This window comes from Microtus pennsylvanicus, chromosome 5 (assembly GCF_037038515.1).
Source record: "Microtus pennsylvanicus isolate mMicPen1 chromosome 5, mMicPen1.hap1, whole genome shotgun sequence".
NCBI lineage: Eukaryota > Metazoa > Chordata > Mammalia > Rodentia > Cricetidae > Microtus > Microtus pennsylvanicus.
Genome location: NC_134583.1, coordinates 121,585,840 through 121,605,465, shown reverse-complemented (window position 1 = coordinate 121,605,465; position 19,626 = coordinate 121,585,840). Strand labels below are relative to the sequence as shown.

Genomic DNA, 19,626 nt, shown 5'->3' with positions numbered 1-19,626 from the left:
GCATAGTCTAGAGACTATGGTCCTGAAAGATGATCCTTATAAAATAGCTCGCTGGTTCTTTGCCAGACAAATTCTTGGAGCACCACATGCATTGCACAGGTGCACTTGCTCATATTTATTGCACACTAGAACTTGAAGTTTTCTTAACAAGAAGGCAAGGGAGAAGAAAAATAGGAAGAAATTCCATATTTTTAATAGGATTCATAAATGGAATCCAACTTTCATCTTCTCTCTTCTGTTCTCTCTTCCATTCCTGGAATAGAGAAAATTTAAAAAGAATTGTGGCATAAAGTAATAAAGACTTTACTAAAGCAGAAGATAAAGGTTTGCCTTAGGTCTGGCTCTGTTTGTTTGTTTGTTTTTAATATATTTTGTTGCATAACTAAAATTTTTTATTTTTTTAAGCTAGCTACAGATAAACTAGAAAATCAAACCTTACTTATGAGTGATTGATGGGAATACTTTTTCAGAGTTTTTGAGCTCTTGGAGCATGAGTTTGTTCAACTAAAATAAATCTTAATCTGGTGTAACGGGAGCAGTTGGGTAGTAAGACCTAATGAGAAAAGAGCAATATTCATCTTTCTATATAGTTATCTATTAAGAATTGCCCCCTGATTTATTCTTGCCTTCAAACTGCCCTACACAGTTCAAAGTAGGCATTAAGTACATTCAAAGAGTGCTATTACTTGGCCACAAAACACATGATTCTCACCATCATTCTTTTAAATGCCTCTTTAGGGCCTAACAAAAGTAAGGATAATTTGGAGGGAGGTAGAAAGGCAATGACATGGATGTGAAAACAGTGAAGTAGATGGGGCTGTAGAAGCACAGACCAAATTCATGAATTTAAAATGTCAGCAAAGCAGAACGAAAGCTTGAGTTGACTTGTGTGTTCGGTGGGTCAGTTTTGACTCTCTACCCTGGACAGTTTTAGCATAGCCCTTTCTTTTTTCTTCCTTTTATGTGTCTTCTTTTCAACTTTCAGCCATATCAAGGACATTCTCACTTACAAAAACAACTTTCCAAATAGGGCATTGATAATTTTCAGATTTCAGGTAAATCTGAGAGAGAACAAACTGTGCTACTGCACATCAGTTAAGATCTCTTTTTGTTATTCTTTGAAATTTCATATACTCCTTTAAGTCTTTAATAGTTTCGTTTCCACTCCTAACCTACCTGTTGTAATAAGAGCGGTGGGCTGTGTCCCGCCACCCGGCTAGCTTTACCCGAAATAATTACACGGAAACTATATTCTTTTAAACACCACTTGGCCCATTACATCTAGCCTTTTCTCGGCTAACTCTCACACCTGGACTAGCCCATTTCTAATATCTGTGTAGCTCACAAGCTGGCTTACCAGGAATGATCTTAACCTGCGTCTGCCTGGAGTGGGAGAATCATGGCAACTCCCTGACTCAGCTTCTTTCTCCCAGCATTCTGTTCTGTTTACTCCTCCCACCTATGTTTTAACCTATGAGGGCCAAGCAGTTTCTTTATTGCTTAACCAATGAAATCAACAGATTGATATATGACACTCCCACATCACCTACCCATGTCAGTTTATCCTTTAGGGTTTCCAGATTAATTTGTTTTGCAGTGACTGGGTACTTCTTGTATCAGAATATGATCTTACACGATACCAATACATTCTGTTCCTAGTTTTCTGCATTGTATATGTGTCCTTTTCCTTTCAAAATTGTTTGCATGTTCACCATTCTTGTCTAGACTTGTTTCTCCAGTTTTCTGTCAATTTTCTTTTCTATGATTTTATCTTTGGATAGAATGAATGACAGGGATCTCAGCCAATCCTCATCCCCCATCCTTCCATCTGCCCTTTCCTCCTAACTATCACATCATCTCCTGAGCAAACCCAGTGTGTGAAAAACCAAGTAAGGCATTTGCTTAACCCAAGTGATAGCCAGGAAATGTTCAGCAAAAGATAAATACATCTAGATGAATAGTATGATAATAATTACTTCTAGATGGCTGGATTTGAGGTGCCTAGATCTACTTTTCGATTTATTCTTCAAAGTTGAAGAATAATAAGGACTACAGTCACCAAAGCAAGCCATCCCTAACATCAAGAGCCAGCAATTAAGAATGTTTAGGATTCAAAGGTCTAAGAAGCAAGGCTTTCTTGACACAAAGTTTTTGGCAATTTTATTCTGTGTCTATGAAGTGTTTGTGATATTAAATAGCCACAAACTGTAAACTTTGTAATTGATTAATACCGACTGAGTGGTAATTTTAATATATTATATTTGTATTAGTCATCAGTAAACTAAGAGTAAAGAATAGTAGAGAATTCCAAAGCTGAGATGCAACTTGGGAAATTTAGAAGAATTTCAGTTCAGCTCTGCTCTAGCAAAGTAGTGTTCTCTTTTAGAAAACCATATTTAACAATAAAATTTACTATAAAATAATACACTACTTTTAGTTGAATGACCACAATTCTACATTTTGAGTTGCAAATTCATTATATAAATGCTTATTTCCATAAACTAGAAAAATCTTTTACAGTTAATTATTAAATAAGTGTCAAATCTTTATACCCACACCAGGTTCCTATATGGTCATTTGTGCACTTATGATTTTTAGCTACAGAATTTGGTTCCTTAAAGTCTATTGAGTCATTTGACAAAACAAAAACTTTGGCTTTAGGAAACAGAGCTTTTAAAGATGATTATTATTGTCATACTAGTTACCCAGCTTTATTCATTCTTTCCTAGACATTTATTTGACTTTCATTCAGGAGTGTAATGATAAATAGATAACTGTAACAAATAAATAAATAATATTTATATATTTTTACAATGTATATCTGTATATGTGATAGCTTTGTAAAACCCAAACATGAGAGGAACCACAATTTTGAAGCATATTACCAGATATTTATGAGTATAAATCATAGCTTGGAAAAGTGTTTCAGAGTATAAAGTTTTGATGTTCAGGCAAGACTAGTATGGGAAAATAGGAGGAGGAAGAGGCAAAGTGAAAACGCTAGTTTCTATGTGCTTGCTTTTCCTCTTTCCTACTTCCAGTCTGCATCTCAATGCCACCTTCTCCTTGTTCTTCCTGCCATGTACATTCCCACACACATAAACACGATACTTATTCATTCTTATGCTATATATGCATATATATGTGCATTATATGTGTGTATATATATGTATATGTATTATTGCACGCATAGTATGCAAAATACTGTGCTAAGTATAAGGCAGAAATGAAAGAATGTCCCTGAACTCATGTTGGTTAATCTTGATTGAGGAAGAGTGCCTAGATGCCTCCAATTGTGTCTGCATTTCTAGAAGTGGAAACTAAGTGGAGGAAGGCCTGCCTGAATGTCCCCACTCACCCACTCAACCTATAGAGTGGGGATTGATAATGGAATAAAAGAAGAGAAGGGCATATACTAGTGAAAGCATTCTCTCTCTCTCTCTCTCTCTCTCTCTCTCTCTCTCTCTCTCTCTCTCTCTCTCTCTCTGCCAATCCTCGTCCCCCATCCTTCCATCTGCCCATTCCTCCTATCACATCTAACTAGCACTAGGTGAAAAACTTTGCCACACACTCCTGTTGCCATGTTATTCTGCCTCACCTGAGGCCCAAAATAAGGCAGTTGGTCAGTTCTGTACTGAAACCCTTAGTCAAAATCAGCTCCTCTTCCCTTAAAATTGTGATAGAAATTCCAATATACAAACATACACTTGCACACATGCATGCATGCACACACATACATACACAAAATTGGCACCAAGAAATAGGATTGTCAATAAAAATTCTTAGCTGAAAAATATGTCTCAGGAACCAGTTTTTTAACTGGCTTGGGGGAGGATTGGAAATGTACACTGGAGAAGCCTTAGAATGATATAACTAGAGCCTGATAGATGATTATGGTGACAGCGCTCGATGGCCAGAAAGCCCATAGGACTATGCTTGTGACATCTCACATGGAAATAAGAAATCCATCAAGAATTGTATTGGCGGGTCTCATTGTCTGTGACCCCTACAACCTGCAGTCCCAGGCCCATGACACCTATGATAGACCCCAAGTGAAGGCCCAGTCATGCCTAGGCCTGCCACCATCTGCAAAGTCTGGTTCCAAGAGACCTGCAGCCTATGGTCTAGCCAGGCCCTGTCACTGCAGGTGGAGCAGCTGCTGCACCACCAGTGTTCACTGTACCGAGACATCCTCATGTTCTGCAATAAAACGTGCTGGGTTTGGATGGTGTTATCCAGTGCACCGCCAGGGGCAGGTTCTCACCCCAGGAGATAAATGCTAACCTGCTGCTCTATAGCCATCCAACCTGCCGAAGGTGCTGATCCCTGGGCTCGAGATGGGAGTATCCTGCTGGAAGTGGTGAAGCACTCCTCTAGTGAGCCTGGTCTGGCATGAGATAGATGAGCATGCCATCAAAGACTCTAAAATGACCATGAGTAGTCATGGTCATTGACTACTTCAGCTTCAGCTAACCTTTAATGATAGTAATGGCTCTGAGTTCATGAAACAGAACCAGGATGCCTTCAGCCTCATCATTATCAACTTCTCAGACCCAATGGGTTTTGCTGAGAGTCCCTGCAAGGTGTCCAATTACCAGCTCATGGAAACAGCACTCAGGGAAGACGGCATCATTTACTGCCAGGGCAAGTGCCAGTGACTGCACCTGGACCTCGTCAAAGAAATTAGGCACTTCTGCAAATCCTTGGTCGCTGTGGTGAACTATACCCACTTCACCATCCCCACCCACCCCAGAGGCCAGATTGACTTCATAATGTGTAGCAAAATCCTATCACCAACTTCCTGACACAGGCCCAGGTGGAGCAGGTGCAGCCAAAACTATAATTCTGACCACACAACCTTATGCAAGGCTCTGAATGACATAAGCTGCCCACTGCAACACCACCCGAGACCTCAATCAGACTGGACAGAGGAACTTCCAAGGTGTCTGGGGCCCCACAAGCCTTGGACCAGATTCCCAGGTGGATCTCACCCACCAATCAAGTGTTACAGGCCCCAGAATGCTGCCTGGCCTGCTGGGTGAACTCTCTGTGTGTGTCTCTATTTCCTACAGTGCTGTCTATGGCCTCTGTTGCCCAGCAAAAAAAAAAAAAAACATGTGTTTTTATGACAAGCACAAAGAGAGAAGTGTATTGGAGGCCATTCATGTTACATTGTGACTAAAATATTATCTATTTTTGTCCATTCTCTGACACTTTGTAGGAGGCTTAGATTAAAGGTGATGGACTAATTAATCTATCAAAAGAAATTTTATTCCATCCAGTCCTGAATTCAGTCTATAGGAAGAGTTTTGATGATTGCCTTTGTCTGTGTTTATCGTAAACTTTGGGTGAAAAAATGAATAGAAAGATTTGAAGATTTTGAATAACTTCCAGCAAAAGACACATGCTCAAATTTGGGACTAAGGAGAGTGTGGCGATTGAAGACATTGCTTTTATTTTTAAAATGATAACATATGCTTTGCACCAGAACAAGAAAGAAAGATGCCTTGAGAGTGTCTTGGAAGATGGCCAGACCCCACCCATTGCAGAACCAGGGGTATAAAGGAGTAAATGTATTTGAAATATTTTGCTTGAGGAAGAGAGCCTCCTGGAGAAGTGTTGCCACACATCCAGCAACCCATGTGCTCTCCTGCTGAAGCCAGGGTCCAGGAAGGCCAAGTCGTTGCTTGGGCAGAGCACACCTGGGTGTTGTCCATCCGTTGCTTGGTTTTTAGGCAAACAGAACATGAGAGACACGGGGTCATGATTGCTTCTACCCAGATTTCAAATGAAAGCCTGGAAGGCAGGCGAATGTGCAGCAGGGATAGAAATCTTCCTTACAGGGGTACCCAGAAGAACAATGCAGGAGGCTCGGAGAGTGAAGCTGGATGTGTGCTGGAGACCACAGGAAGTTGGAGACTCTTGGACCATGGAACACTTGCCAAGGAAATACACAGTCAAGGGAAGAAGCTGTTCAGGAGAGAGACGGGTGGTCTGAAATTCCAAGATAGCAGGTTTGCAATTGCCTGAGCCCTTTGAAGCTCACAGCACATCACCATGTGCCCCAGATGCTAGACCTGCATCCACAGTATAAAGTTTGCCCTGCTGGATTTCAGTTTTACTTTGGTTCCATCCCTCCATATACTCTCATTCTTCCCCTTGGAATTGGCAGTACTTACTCTGTGCCACTGTATACTCAAAATGTTTCCTTTTTTATTTTATAGAGGCTCACAGTTAAGTGTTTGCAGAGGAGGGGAGAATAGGAGGGTTGAGGAGAACTTGAGGGAATGGGATAGTCGAGATGGAGGAAGGACAGAGATGAGAGCAAGGAAAGAGATATCTCTATTGAGGCAGCCATTGTAGGGTTAGCAGAAACCTGTCTCTAGAGAAATTCCAGAGAATCCACAAGGATGACCCCAGCTAAGACCCTAAGCAATAGAGGACAGGGGGCCCAATCTTGACTTGCTCTGTAGTCAGACTGATGAATATCTTAAATATCACCAGCAAATGATGGAAACAGAGGCAGAAACCTACATCGGAGCACTGGACTGAGCTCCCAAAGACCAGTGGAAAAGAGGGAGGAGTGAGAATATGAGCAAAGAGGTCAAGACCATGATGGGGACACTGACTGAAACAGCCCACCTGAGCTAATGGGAGCTCACCAACTCCAGCCGGACTGGGAAGGAACAAGCATAGGACCAAACTAGTCCCTCTAAATGTGGTTGACAGTTACATGGCTGGGGCAGACTGAGGGGCCACTTGCAGTGGCACCAAGATTTATCCCTACTGCATGTACTGGCTTTTTGGGATCCTATTCTCTTTGGATGTATACCTTACTCGGCCTAGATATAGTAGGGAGGGCCTTGGACCTTCCACAAAGCAATGTGCCTTACCCTCTCTGAGGATGGGATGGGGTAGGGTTGGAGGGTGTGTGGAGGGAATAGGAGGAGGAAAGGGGTGGGAACTTGAATTGGTATTTTTAAAAAATCAAATAATAATAAAAAGGAAGAAACCTTTGGATTTAAACTCTTGAGCTATGTTGGAACTATTGAGAGCTTGGTAAAGGATTCATGTATTTTAAGAGGGAATATACAGAATAAAGAACATGTAGCCTTCAAGAATTTATTACCTAAAACCAAAGATAGGATAAATTTAAAGTTAGTACTAATTACTACTACTTTTTATAGAGGGCTTTTTTAATTTGAAAAAACTAAATTACAAATTATGAAAGTTGTTAAGCCAACATAAAATGTTAATTAAAACATATTAATGCACAGAATTATGGATAAATTAATAGATATTTTAAAATATTTTAAAGAACTTAAGTAGCTTGTAGACTGATTGACTGTATTTACAGATATGTGACTTCAATGGCATGTCAATGATTTCTCTAATTGAGGTTCACAAGCAACTGAAGACAATACAGATTTTTGCTTATAATATTGAATATGTACCAGTGGGTGACAATTTACAAGACATGAGACCAAATTCTGAATCTTATTAAAAAGACTTTAAGCCATGAGTCTGATTACATGGCATCCTAGAAAAAGCAAAACTGTATATAGAAAGTAAGTGGAAAAAGCATTTCCAGGAGTTCTGAAGAAATAAAAAGGGAATGTGCTTGAAGAGCAGGCAGAATGTTTAAGGTAATAAATTAACTCAATATGTTACTATAGCTATGGATGCAATATCTCTTGAGCCTTCCAAAGTCCACACTACTATATAATACAAAGAGTATGCCATAATTCAGATTATAGACTTCGGTAATGTATCAATATTGGTTTATCAGCTGTAACAATATACCAAGCCAAGGCAAGACATCTATAATATGGGAAATTGAGTATGTGTTTGTGTGTGTACATGCCCGTGTGTGGTGTATACGTGCCTAAAGTAGGGGAACACTAACTATGCGGGTCTCTCTGTACCATTAAAATTATTCTAAAATACAAAACTGAAATACACTAAGAAAAATAGATTATGAACCATGATGAAAATGCACACTTTAGAAAAATGAGTGTAACTTTCTGTGTTGGTTTCACTTTGTATTAAACAAAACACTAGAAGCAGTTGATAGAATATTGTTAAACAGAATTAACATGGACACATCTTGAAAGAAGACACACAGATGGCCAATAACCACATGAAAGCATATTTAACATCATTAGCCACCGTAGAAAAGTAAGTCAGTATTTCACCAGTAAGCATGTTAGCCATAGGTTTTTCTCATACAATCTCTATTAGGCTAAGGAAGTTTTCCTTCTAGTAAGAGTTTGGTGGGAGGATTTATTATTTGCCAAATGCATTTTTTGTGTTTCTCATATTGATGATTCAACTCTGGTTGTTTAATCCATCAAAACAATAGTTTATATTCCTTGGATTGATATTAAATCAACTTTGCATTCCTTGTATTAGTCCCACTGGATCATAAAGTTTGATTTTTTGTGCATGCTGTTGAAGTTGATTTGTGTGTATTTTGTGGAGATTTTTTGTCTATGTTTATGAGGAGTATTCATCTGTAGTTTTCTCTTAATGGCTATGTATACCGTTGGTAATAGAAAGAAATTGTGAAGCATGCTCCCTTCGTCCATTTTCTGGAAGACTTGTGAAGAATTGATGTTTCTTCCAATGCTTAATTACTCTATCTGAGTCTAGGCTTCTGAAAGAAAAGGGATTTTTTAGTTCAATGTGTCTTTTCTTTTTCATATGTTTTTTAGTGTTGCAACTTTCTTTGAGTCTGGTGCAGTGTTTATTTTATGAAACAGAGTCTTTCTTTGACTTAGGCTGGCCTCAGACTTGTTATGTATCTCGTGCTGGCCTTGGACTCCTAATTCTCCTGCCGCTCAACCTTCTAAATGTTAGGATTACATGTATGAGCCACCAGACTAAGCTAAGTCAGTTTTAATAATGTGTTTTTTCTTGAGTCTGTTTCCTCAATTCACTGTCAAAATCATTTCCCCAAGGTAATAACCTTTACCAGTTTAACTATTTGAGGTCCCTTATGATCGATCATTATTCATTTTGTTAGTCAATGATTTTTATGCTTCCTTCCTTAGTCTACCTAAAGGAATGTCAATCAACTTTTTCATTCATTGATTTTTTTTCTCATTTTAATTACTTCTTTTAATTTTAGAGATTATAACATAATTACATCATTTCTCCTTTCCCTTTACTTCCTCCAGCTTTCCCGCATGCCTTGTCTTGCTCTCTTTCTAAAATTAATCAATTGATGTTACATGTATATGCGCATATTTATATACATATGTATCCCTAAACATAACCTGCTTAGTCTGTATAATATTACTTTATGTGTGTTATCAGGGCTGATTATTTGTTACTGGAAAACTAATTGGTATGCTGTTTCCCAGAGAAAACTGTTTCTCCCACTCAGCATTCTTTAGTTGTTTGTACTCCTTTTGTTTAGGGTTTAAGCTGCATAGTCTCCCCTTGTCTACTTTGGCATGTCCTTGTGCAGGTTTAAGTGGTCATGTTGGTAAGATTTCATTTGTGTGTGTGTGTAAACAGAAAGACAAGAGCATATCAGGTACCGTCCTCAATTTCTGTCCATCTTATTGCTTTGCGATAGGGTGTTCACTGGACCAGAAGCTTGCCTTTTTTCTGCTAGACTGGGTGGCCAGCAGTCTCTCAGTTCAACTTGCCTTCACCCTGCAATACTGGGTACAGGCATGTAGAGCCTCTGCTTATTATATAGGAGAGAGGGATTTAAACTCAGGTCTTCTTGCTTACTTGCTAAGTAAGTGTGCTTAATCACTTAAGCATCTTCCTAGTCTCCTTTTTCATTTTTTTTCTATTTTTTAATCAAAAGAATTTTTATACACAAATTTGAGCCTGTTTTACTCTCCTCCAACTTTTCCTAGATCCTCCCTAACCATTCAACTTCATATTCTATCTTCCTCCATGTTCCCACAAAACTTTACAAAAACAAACATTAAACAAATTAACAAATGAAAAGGAAGGGGAAAAAACCAAAACAACGAGAAACAAAAAGCTCACAAAACTCAAACCAAAACATGGAGCTTGTTTGTGTAAGCCAACTCCTCCATGGGTCCTGCCCTGAAGTGTGGTTGATATACTCCATAACATTCCATTGGAATAAACTGATGGTTTTCCTTTGCTGTAGATTTCTTCATTATAGATGCTACCCCACATCCACTTGTCCTTCTCAGTCCTGAGATCCTGCCTGGCTTGAAGCTGTGCAGGTCCTATGAGTGCTGCCATAGTCTCTATGAGTTCATAGGTACATGAGTCCTTTTGGTCTGCAAGTTCTGTTTCCTTGGAGTCATCTAGCTCTTACAATCCTTCTGCCTCTTCTTCTACATAGATCCCTGAGTCTTGGGGGAGGGGTGTAATGGCCCACAACCTAGAAGTGGTACCATCCACAGTGGGTTGGATTTCCCACTTCAGTTGCTACTATCAAGACAATCCCCAATGAACGTGCCACAGGCCTACCCAATCCAGGGTGATTCTAGATAGTGTCAAGTTGACAGATAAAAACCGTCACAAAAATCAAATGTTCTAGACCAGGGTGTTTCTGGTAGCACTCGGCTGTGCTGCAGCACATGACTTGGCTCTGAGCACATACTGCACATGCTTTGAACTGTATTTGCCTTGGTCTTGGGCACCCTGAATGCTGCCTGTCACACCTCAGCTCAGATTTGAAACTGCTCTGAATTATGAATTTCTTCCTAAATACAGTTTTCAGCTCTTACAAAAAATGTATATAATAGTTATGGAGAGCAAAGATTTCTAATATTTTGTGACATTACTTCTCAGTATTAAAATAGCAAATTAATATTGTTTCCAGATTGGATTATGTCAGAAATTTTGGTTTTGAAAGCTGGTATTTGAATGCTAACTTGAGTTTCATTTTTAAAAATTATTAAGTTAATTTTGCTTGGGATTAGGACAGAATTTTTAATAATTTTCTGAAATGGGTCCAAGCACAATTTTTCTACTTTTTACAAGTCATTTTTGTACTTTTATTTATTCACAAAGAAATGTTGGAAATATTGATGATTATATAGTAAGATTATCAATCAACTCTGAAAACATGGAAGATACTTATGCTCTTCAGGATCTAATATTCATCCACGATTTAATATTTATTTGTTGGTGTATATTAGATGCTTTACCAGAAAATATGTCTGTGCACTATGTGAGCACAATGCCCAAGAAGGCCAGAAAATGGTATCAGGTCCCTTGTGGCTGGAGTTACAACTGTGTACATGCTGGGAAATGATCTCTGATCCTCCTAAAGATCAGCCAGTACCCTTAACTGGCTCTTATGTCTCTCCATCCCTATGGTTTAATTCTTTATTTAAAATAAACATGTATATATATATATATATATATATATATATATATATATATATCTTTAGTGTATAATATGTTTTCATCTTTAACAACTGGTAAACTTTTGTGTACTAAAAAATTAAAGTTATCTTCTTTCTTATAATAAGATGTATTTGCTATTTTTATTTTATGTGTATGGGTACTCTGCCTGCATGTATGTGCATGGAGGTCATAAAAGGGAATGAGATACCCTAAAATTGATATTAAAGATAAATAGCTGCCACGTGGGTGTTGGTAACCAAATTCAGATCCTCTGCAAAACCAGAGTGATATGGGATTCCCCTCTGTATGTTATGAATATGTTTTATTACCATTGGTTAATAAAGAAGCTACTTCTGGCGCACGCCTTTAATCCCAGCACTTGGGAGACAGAGGCAGGTGGATTTCTGTGAGTTCGAGACCAGCCTGGTCTACAAGAGCTAGTTCCAGGACAGGCTCCAAAACCACAGAGAAACCCTGTCTCGATAAAGCAAAAAAAAAATAAAAATAAAAAATAAAGAAGCTACTTCGGCCTATGGCAGAACAGAATAGAGCTAGGTGAAAAAACTAAACTGAATGCAGGGAGAAAGAAGGTAGAGTCAGGGAGACACCATGCAGCTGCCAAAGGAGAAAGAAGGTAGAACCTTACCAGTAAGCCACAGCCTCGTGGAAGTACATAGATTAATTGAAATGGGTTAATTTAAGGTGTAAGAGCTAGTTAGGAATGTGCCTGAACCATTGGCCAAACAGTGTTGTAATTACTATAGTTTCTGTGTGATTATTTGGGTCAGGGTGGCCAGAAAACAAAAGTGCAGTCTCCATTTGCAGCAGAGTAGCCAGCCAGTGCTCATAATCACAGAGCCATGTCTCCAGTCCCTAAATTTAATTTATCAGTAACTGTTTGATTATACAGATATGCACAAGGTCACATAAAATTTATGATGACTTAACTCATTACCATCTATTTTCAAACAGCACTAATCTGAATACAGATTAACACAGAAACATTGTTTTAGTGTAGTGTTTCCCAGAATTTGGGGTTTATCATCTCACTCTCTTCTTAGCTCTTTTGTTGCTGATTTAAAACTCAATATTAAATATTTTTTTGTTTTTCTATATGCACTGCATCATTTCAGTTCAGGAGTTTCCATTTGATTCTTTTTATAGTGTCTTATATGCCAAATAATCTAATGTTAAAGGCTTCAAAGAGACACTTACTACTGACTGTTCTTTTTCTTTTCTTGTGTATGTTAACACTTTCCTATTTTCATTCTGTGCCTCATAATTTTGATATTGAAAGTAATTCATTTTAGTAATATATTAGAGGAATTCAGAAATTTTAGTTGTCCATCCCAGAGGTTGAGTTTATTACTTTTTGTTTGGTTTTTAACTTACAGGACTAATGCTCTAGTCTTTTACTCTTGCATCAGGTACTTACTTATATTTCCAATTTAAAAACTTAATCCCTTAGGGACTGGAAAGGTGGCTCAGTGGTCAAGAATATTATCTGCTCTTCCAGAGGATCCAACTCCAATTCCTGGTACCGACAGAGTGTATCATAACCTTTTGTAACTCCAGTCCCTGGGATCTGACAGCCTCTTTTGGCCTCTGAGGGCACCGCGTGCCCTTGGTATACAGACATACACACAAACAAAGCATCAACACACATTAAATGTTTGTTTTTTCATTAATTTTTTAAAGATGTTTTTCAGGTCAACTTTCTAGGGGTTGCCATCACATTGATACAACTTAATGATAAGCCAGTAATTGATCAGAAATGTGCTTACTAAACTTGAGACAGTAAGGCCAGGCCAGTAGATATGCTGATGAAGGGAAACAGTAAATACTTGGGTATTAAAGCGCCATTCTGTGTCTCCCCTGTGAGAGCCCTAGGGTCCATATTCATGTGGGAATATGCAGATAGCTAAAGTTCTCTACAATTCCCCCCGAATATGCAGCCTTCAGTATTAAAGGGTATATAAAAGAGATTATTAGTTTTCACTGTGGCTGTCTTATTCCCCCAAATTTCTCTTAAAATTTCATGTGAGTCTGATAATCTATGCCTTGTCTCTACATAAATCACAGCTTCAAACTATCTGAGATAATGGCTTTGGGGAATCTCAAGTTTAGCTCCCTCTAACTCTTAAGAGCTGCTGATTTTTTAGAACCTTTCATATCCTTGCAGTTCTAACCTCAGGGAAAGTGGTTTGCTGGAAATGATTTCACTCAGCTACTTTGTTACTAGTGAATAGCAAGGGTGTTTTTCTTAAATTTGTGTGCAATAATTCTACTTATAAAGGTAACCCTTCTTACCATTTGTACTAGTTTCCTAGGCTTTGCAATAACAAATTATTATGACTTAAAACAAAAGAAGCAAGTTTTCTCTTACTGTTTATGAAGCCACAAGTCTGAAATCAAAACATCAGGATGGTTGCTTTCTTCTGGAAGCTCTGAAGGAGAATATGTTCCATTCCTCTCTCCTAGCTGCTGGAACTGCCAGACTTCTTTAGCACAGTAGCATCCCTCCAGGCTTTGTGTTTTTTGTCACACAGCCTTTTGTCCCCTGTCTGAGTATCTGAAGGTCCTTTTCCTTTGTGTTGCAAACAGCAGTTATTAGATGTAGGGCCCACCCTAATCCTGTGACTACATAGTAACATTAAATCTTCAATGACTCTATTTCCAAATAAGCTCACCAAGTTCTGGTGCACAAATTTGGGGAGATGGTACTCTAGTGACTACCACTCATTACAAAGTATCACTAAAATAAGTATGGTCTCTTTTGTGATTTGGGTCAGTTTTATGAAGATAAGTTTGGAATGAATGAAACATCAAGTTGGCGCTGCTAACATGACAGCTTCTGTATTCCTTAAGAAAACTATGTCCTCCTTTTGTTATTTTATTCATGCTAGCAAGAAAAAGGCACAGTTCTATGCAAAGGAAAGGGCTGGCAGAATCTCACTCTTCTCCATTCTAATTTATATGTCTGTTTTTAATCTAGAGCCAAATAACTATCGGAGCATGCATGGCCGGGCAGTAAATGGTAGCCAGTTGGGAAAGGATTACATCCAGCTGAAGAGGCTGCTACAACCCATCCGGATATACTCCAGAGCCAGCTTGTATGGCCCTAATATTGGACGGCCCAGGAAGAACGTCATTGCTCTCCTAGATGGGTAGGTCAGATTATTTAGCTGTCCTTACAGTATTGCTTGTTAAATATAATGAAATGAAGTATTTGTGTTTATTCTGGCTATTTTCATATTTAAGAAGAAAAGAGAGGCTTTCTCAAACTACCCAACAGGAATTCTTCGACAAACAATAGCAGTCATCTGGAGGGCTCCTAGAGTCAGGGGTGGGAGGAGACATATCTCTAAGTGGCTTGAACAGAATGCCTTATTTGCAAACAAAATCATTTAATATAGGATTTAATTGAATAATTTCATATATTTAAAAGATTGAAAAACATTATAAATATTTACAAATAAAAATAGAACCAAACTAATACTTCAATAGCAGACATCACTCTGTACTATTGTTATCACTTGCTTAATTTTAACTGACCTGACAAACATGTTTTGTGCGTTGGTGCAAAGAATAATGTGAAATGTTCTCTAACTCAGTTCTTTCAGCCGACTGGCCTCAAACCGAATAATGGATATGCCCATTCAGATCTGGTCTAGTTATATAGGGTTGGAAGAAATGCCTGACCACGAATTTGTTGCCAGCAAATATTGCAATCAGAGGGAACCACAGTGGAGTGAGGGAGGCTTAATATGTTGAATCAAGGCTCAAAATGAAAATGTAACTGGAACAAGCATAAGAGCAATGAGGTGGGGAGATTCACGTGTTATATGTGGTATGTAGTCTAAACAGGAATAGTTATCCCTCCAGCTCAAAGTTAGTAAGACCATTTACAATGACATGTATACAGCAAGCAGTTAGCGAAATAAATGTCCTGCAGGCATAAACAGATGAAAAGAAAGAAAACGGTGTCTCCTGAATAGTTACTCCTTTCATTTCTGATTACCTAGTCTTGACATGAGCTTGTGAACACAGCAGGCTTTACTTAAGGTCTAGGGAAGGCAGAGGGATTTATATAATAACAACACCAGAAATGTGAAGTTGAATATTAGGCATTTTTCCATATAAATCATTGAATTTTTACCTAAACTACCTTTCTTAATCTCTTCTTCTTTCCATCTCCCCTTTTCTTGCTCAAGGGCAATTTACTTCCTTTTTGTTGAAAAAGTGCATGGCCTTAGTCCCTACTCACTAGCTAGGCCTTCCTTTTGCATGCTTTCCCTGAACTTTTGACATTTCTCATTGCAAGTGTGTGATGAGGAGCAGGACAGAGATGAAGAGCTGGCTTTTATTTTTCCCGTTATACTTTGTATATAAAGATCAGTCACAATGTACTTATTCATATTTCACAAGTTCATAATAAAAATTTAATTTCTCTATCCTTTAAATCTATACTTTAATGATTAATGTGTCCCCATATGATTTACATTGTCATTCTAATAGTATGAAATGATATCAGTTGTTTATTCTTCTAAAGATATTTCTTGAGCAACAACTATGTTCTAAGTAACATGCTAGCAACTGAGATAATATTAAACAAAACAGATACATTCTTTGCCATCCCAAGCTGTTCACTAAGTTGGGAGAGACATAGACATTAACAAGAAATGTAAAACCAGAATAGTATGAAGTATACATGGTTATACTAAGAGATGTGGCTTGATTGAATTAGGAATGTCATGAAAACATTTCCTTGAAAGGTGTATATAAAGAATGATGGGTTGACTGCACAGCATGAGAAGTGAAGAAGTGAACAGTATCAGTGGTTATTTTTGTTTATACAGTTTTAAAATTAAAACCATACAGAGTCCCTGAAATTGAAAGCTGGCTGGGCTGGCTGGAGTGTCAGAGAAGTAAGGAAGAGCAAGTGTGTTCTATCAGGGTGTGTAGGCAAAAGGAAGGACTTGCTGTTTCTTCTAATTGCATTCAGGGTAACATAGGATGTTTTAAGCTGGGGAGGGAAATTATTATATGAAAAGGATGTTGGGTATTCTGTGGGAAATAGATTAGAGAGAAATCAGGAAAACTGATGATAGGGTTGCTTCAGCAATACAGGGAGGAAGTAGTGGAGGCCTGGAGTAGAGTGGTGGCAGGCAGCTGGAAGAAGAGCCTATGGGATAGGGTTGTACATTGTAAAACATACAATGATGTGATAGTAGAGAGTGGATGGCGCCATGTGCTTAAACAGAGACAGGAATCCTTCTGACTAAGTAGTTCTGAGAATACAACTGAGACTTCGTCTTAGTGCTATGAAACTAAATATAGATGTCAAGAATATCATTTAATAAGTGCGAAGAGATCGGGTTCTCTGTTAGAGATATCTATTCATTTGAGAAGTTTTTAAAAAAGCACAAAGGTGAAATTGAAAATCATGGGAATGGAGAAGATAAGTTAGCATACAAAAAGAAAAGAAAGGCATAGGTGATAGCCTGAAGAACCTGCAGAAGTAAGAAGGTGTAAGAAGAATCAGGCACATGAAGAAAATAGAATAAAGACAGAGGCTTCTAACTAACAGGATGAGAGAAAGGTGTTTTCTGGATTTGGCCGCATGTCAGTTGCTAATGCCTCAAGAGACAGCTCAGGAGAGGGAGGCTGAAGCTGGGTTGCAGTGGCTTGCAGAGTGGGGAATGAGAGACAGCCAGCAATAATGTGGGAAAGAATACTTAGAATAACATTTACTGTGAAGAAACCCAAAGACAACTGAAGGGTGTTGTGTCATCAGGGAAGGTGGCTGCTCCTTCCTTTAATGTAGAATAGAGCAGAACAGGTTTCTTGGTTAAGTTATACCCAGAGAGAAGAAAAAGGGAATACAGCCAAGTTAAGACATCCTTTAAAGGGAAGAAATGAAAAGCAAAATTGTTGACCGTCTGCAGAGGACAATTCTCCCATGATAATATAAGAAACAACTATTTGCACTGAGAGGTTTAAAAAGTTATATTTATGAGGAGACCCTGTTCTCACTATAGTACGTGTGATTAGATGTTGAGTTTGTGTGCATGCTAAGATGTGAGTGCATGCAAGGTAGTGTATTAGGAAAGAACTGAGAAACTTCACACAGTGGTGAGAGAGACGAGTGTGTGCTGTTATTTGACTATGAAGTGTCCCTCACAGGCTCATGTGTTGAAGGCTTGGTTTCTGGAGGGTGGCACTGTCTAAGCAAGTGTTAGAGTCACTAAGAAGTAAGGTCTAGCTAGAGGAATTGGGTCATGGACAGTGGAAGGTTGTTCTGAGGAGATATAGCTTGCCCTGGCCTTTCCTGTTTCTCTGCTTCCCAGCCACCATGGTGTTCTGCTTTACATCATACACAACAAAATCAGCCAGCCATGGCCTGAAACCATGAGCCCAAATAAACCCTCTCTCTCTTACTGTGTTTCTCTCAAGTGTTGGCCACAGCAACAGAAAGTCTGACGAACAAAGCATGTGGCTAGGGTTTTGGGGTGGCAACTTGAAGTCTAAACTTGAAGTCGCACAAAAAACAAACAAAAACCAGAAAAATCCATTTAGGACGAAGAAAAATATAAATGAATATTTTTCTTTTATGTGACAAAATAAGGATTTGATTTTCTTAATATAGGTGTGTGAAAGAAATATCCCAGAAGCTTAACCAACAGAGCAAACACATCAGCACTGTAAATTAGCAGCACATAGTCTTTCCCAACTCTCTTGGTTATACAGGTTCAATATTACATAGTACAGTGTTACATATATGTGATCATGGTAGAGACATCATTTTGAGCACTGAATTTTTATACATTGCTTCATATAGCCCTTATTTCTGCATACTTCTCATAATTGTCATTCTTAGTAGAAATAAATATTCATTGCATTAATGAGCCAAAGTCTAACTAAACATCCTTCCTCTAGTGAACATTTGGCCTCTTTCCAGTTTTTGCTTGTTATGTAGCACAACTATAAATATCTTTATACAAATAGATTTTTAAATTTTTATTTTGAATAATATCCTTGGACTGTATCCAAAAAGTTGGGTTTCTGGATCAAAAATATATATTAATTTTTATTACTTTATATTTGCTGCCAAATTTCTTTTCAGAATGTTTTCACTAGGTGAAAAACAGTGGTATATCACTGTAACACAGTGATGTTATACCACACAGCAATAAGTATTGACAGTATTATTAATTAACTTTGTTTAAATTAATGCAGGATCATGTTGCATGCTTGTTTATATTTGAATTCAAGAACAGCTGAATATTCTCCAACTCTTAATGTTGTCTTGTTTCTCTTATTTATATATTTCTTTATTTATTTAAGGGTTTTTTTGTGTGTGTATGAGAAAGAGATGGGAGGATGTGTACATGTATGTTCCTATGTGTGAGGGGCTGTGCTCAAGTATGAATGAGCATGAGGAAGCCAGTAGTCAACATCTGATCTCTTCCCTTTTTGCTCTCCCCAATTGTTGGTTATGTTTGTTTTAATTTTGAGAGAAGATCTTTTGTTGGTTGCTGAAAATAGTGGTTGCCATTTAGGTAGACTGAATGGCCAGTGAAACTCTAGAATCTGCCCGTCTCTGTACCTTACCCAGCACCGATGTTTCAGATATGTGCCACAGGGCCCAGATTTTATGTCCATGATGGGAACCCAAGCTCAGGTCCTCATGCTTGCTCAGCAAGTGCTTTACACACTGAGAGATATCCCCAGCCCTGTCTTTATTTTTCTTATCCCAAATTTGATTAACAGTACAATAACCATTTTGCCTGCATTCCAGTCCATTCTTTATTGTCTTATTTTACAAGATAACTAATACCTACAAAGAGTAAATATAAAAATATAAAGAAATAGTAAATCTCAGGACTGAAATCAATGAAGTGAAATTAACAAACAGTATAAGAATAAATAAAGTTGGTTGCGGGGAGGAGGCAGAAATCCTTAATAAATAAATAAATTAAAAAAAGAATAAATAAAGTTGAGATGATTCCTTTTGAGAACATCAACAATATTGGCAAACATTTAGCCAAATTAACCAAAAGACACAGAGAGAAGACCAAAATTAATAAAATTCAAGATGAAAAGAGAGACATTACAACAGACACTGAGGAACTTCAGAGAATCATAAAAACATACTTTAAAATAAGGAAAATGTAAAAGAAATGGATGAATTTATTGATATTATGATCTGACAAAAATCAAAATTAAATAAACAATTCAATCAAATTCATAACCCCTGATGAAATAGAAGCA

At 38.0% G+C, this 19,626-nt stretch overlaps 1 protein-coding gene and 1 pseudogene across 1 annotated transcript in view; both read left to right on the top strand.

The window, feature by feature from the left end:
- Hpse2 (heparanase 2 (inactive)) overlaps positions 1 to 19,626 on the top strand; it is a 234,850-nt gene that overhangs the window by 967 nt on the left and 214,257 nt on the right. Inside the window, exon 2 of the mRNA XM_075974133.1 lies at positions 14,348 to 14,519. Within this exon, the coding sequence (XP_075830248.1) occupies positions 14,368 to 14,519 (152 nt within the window). The 5' untranslated portion in view covers positions 14,348 to 14,367. The remainder of the gene's footprint in view (positions 1 to 14,347; positions 14,520 to 19,626) is intronic.
- Positions 17 to 5,042, top strand: LOC142850675 (spermidine synthase pseudogene; annotated as a pseudogene).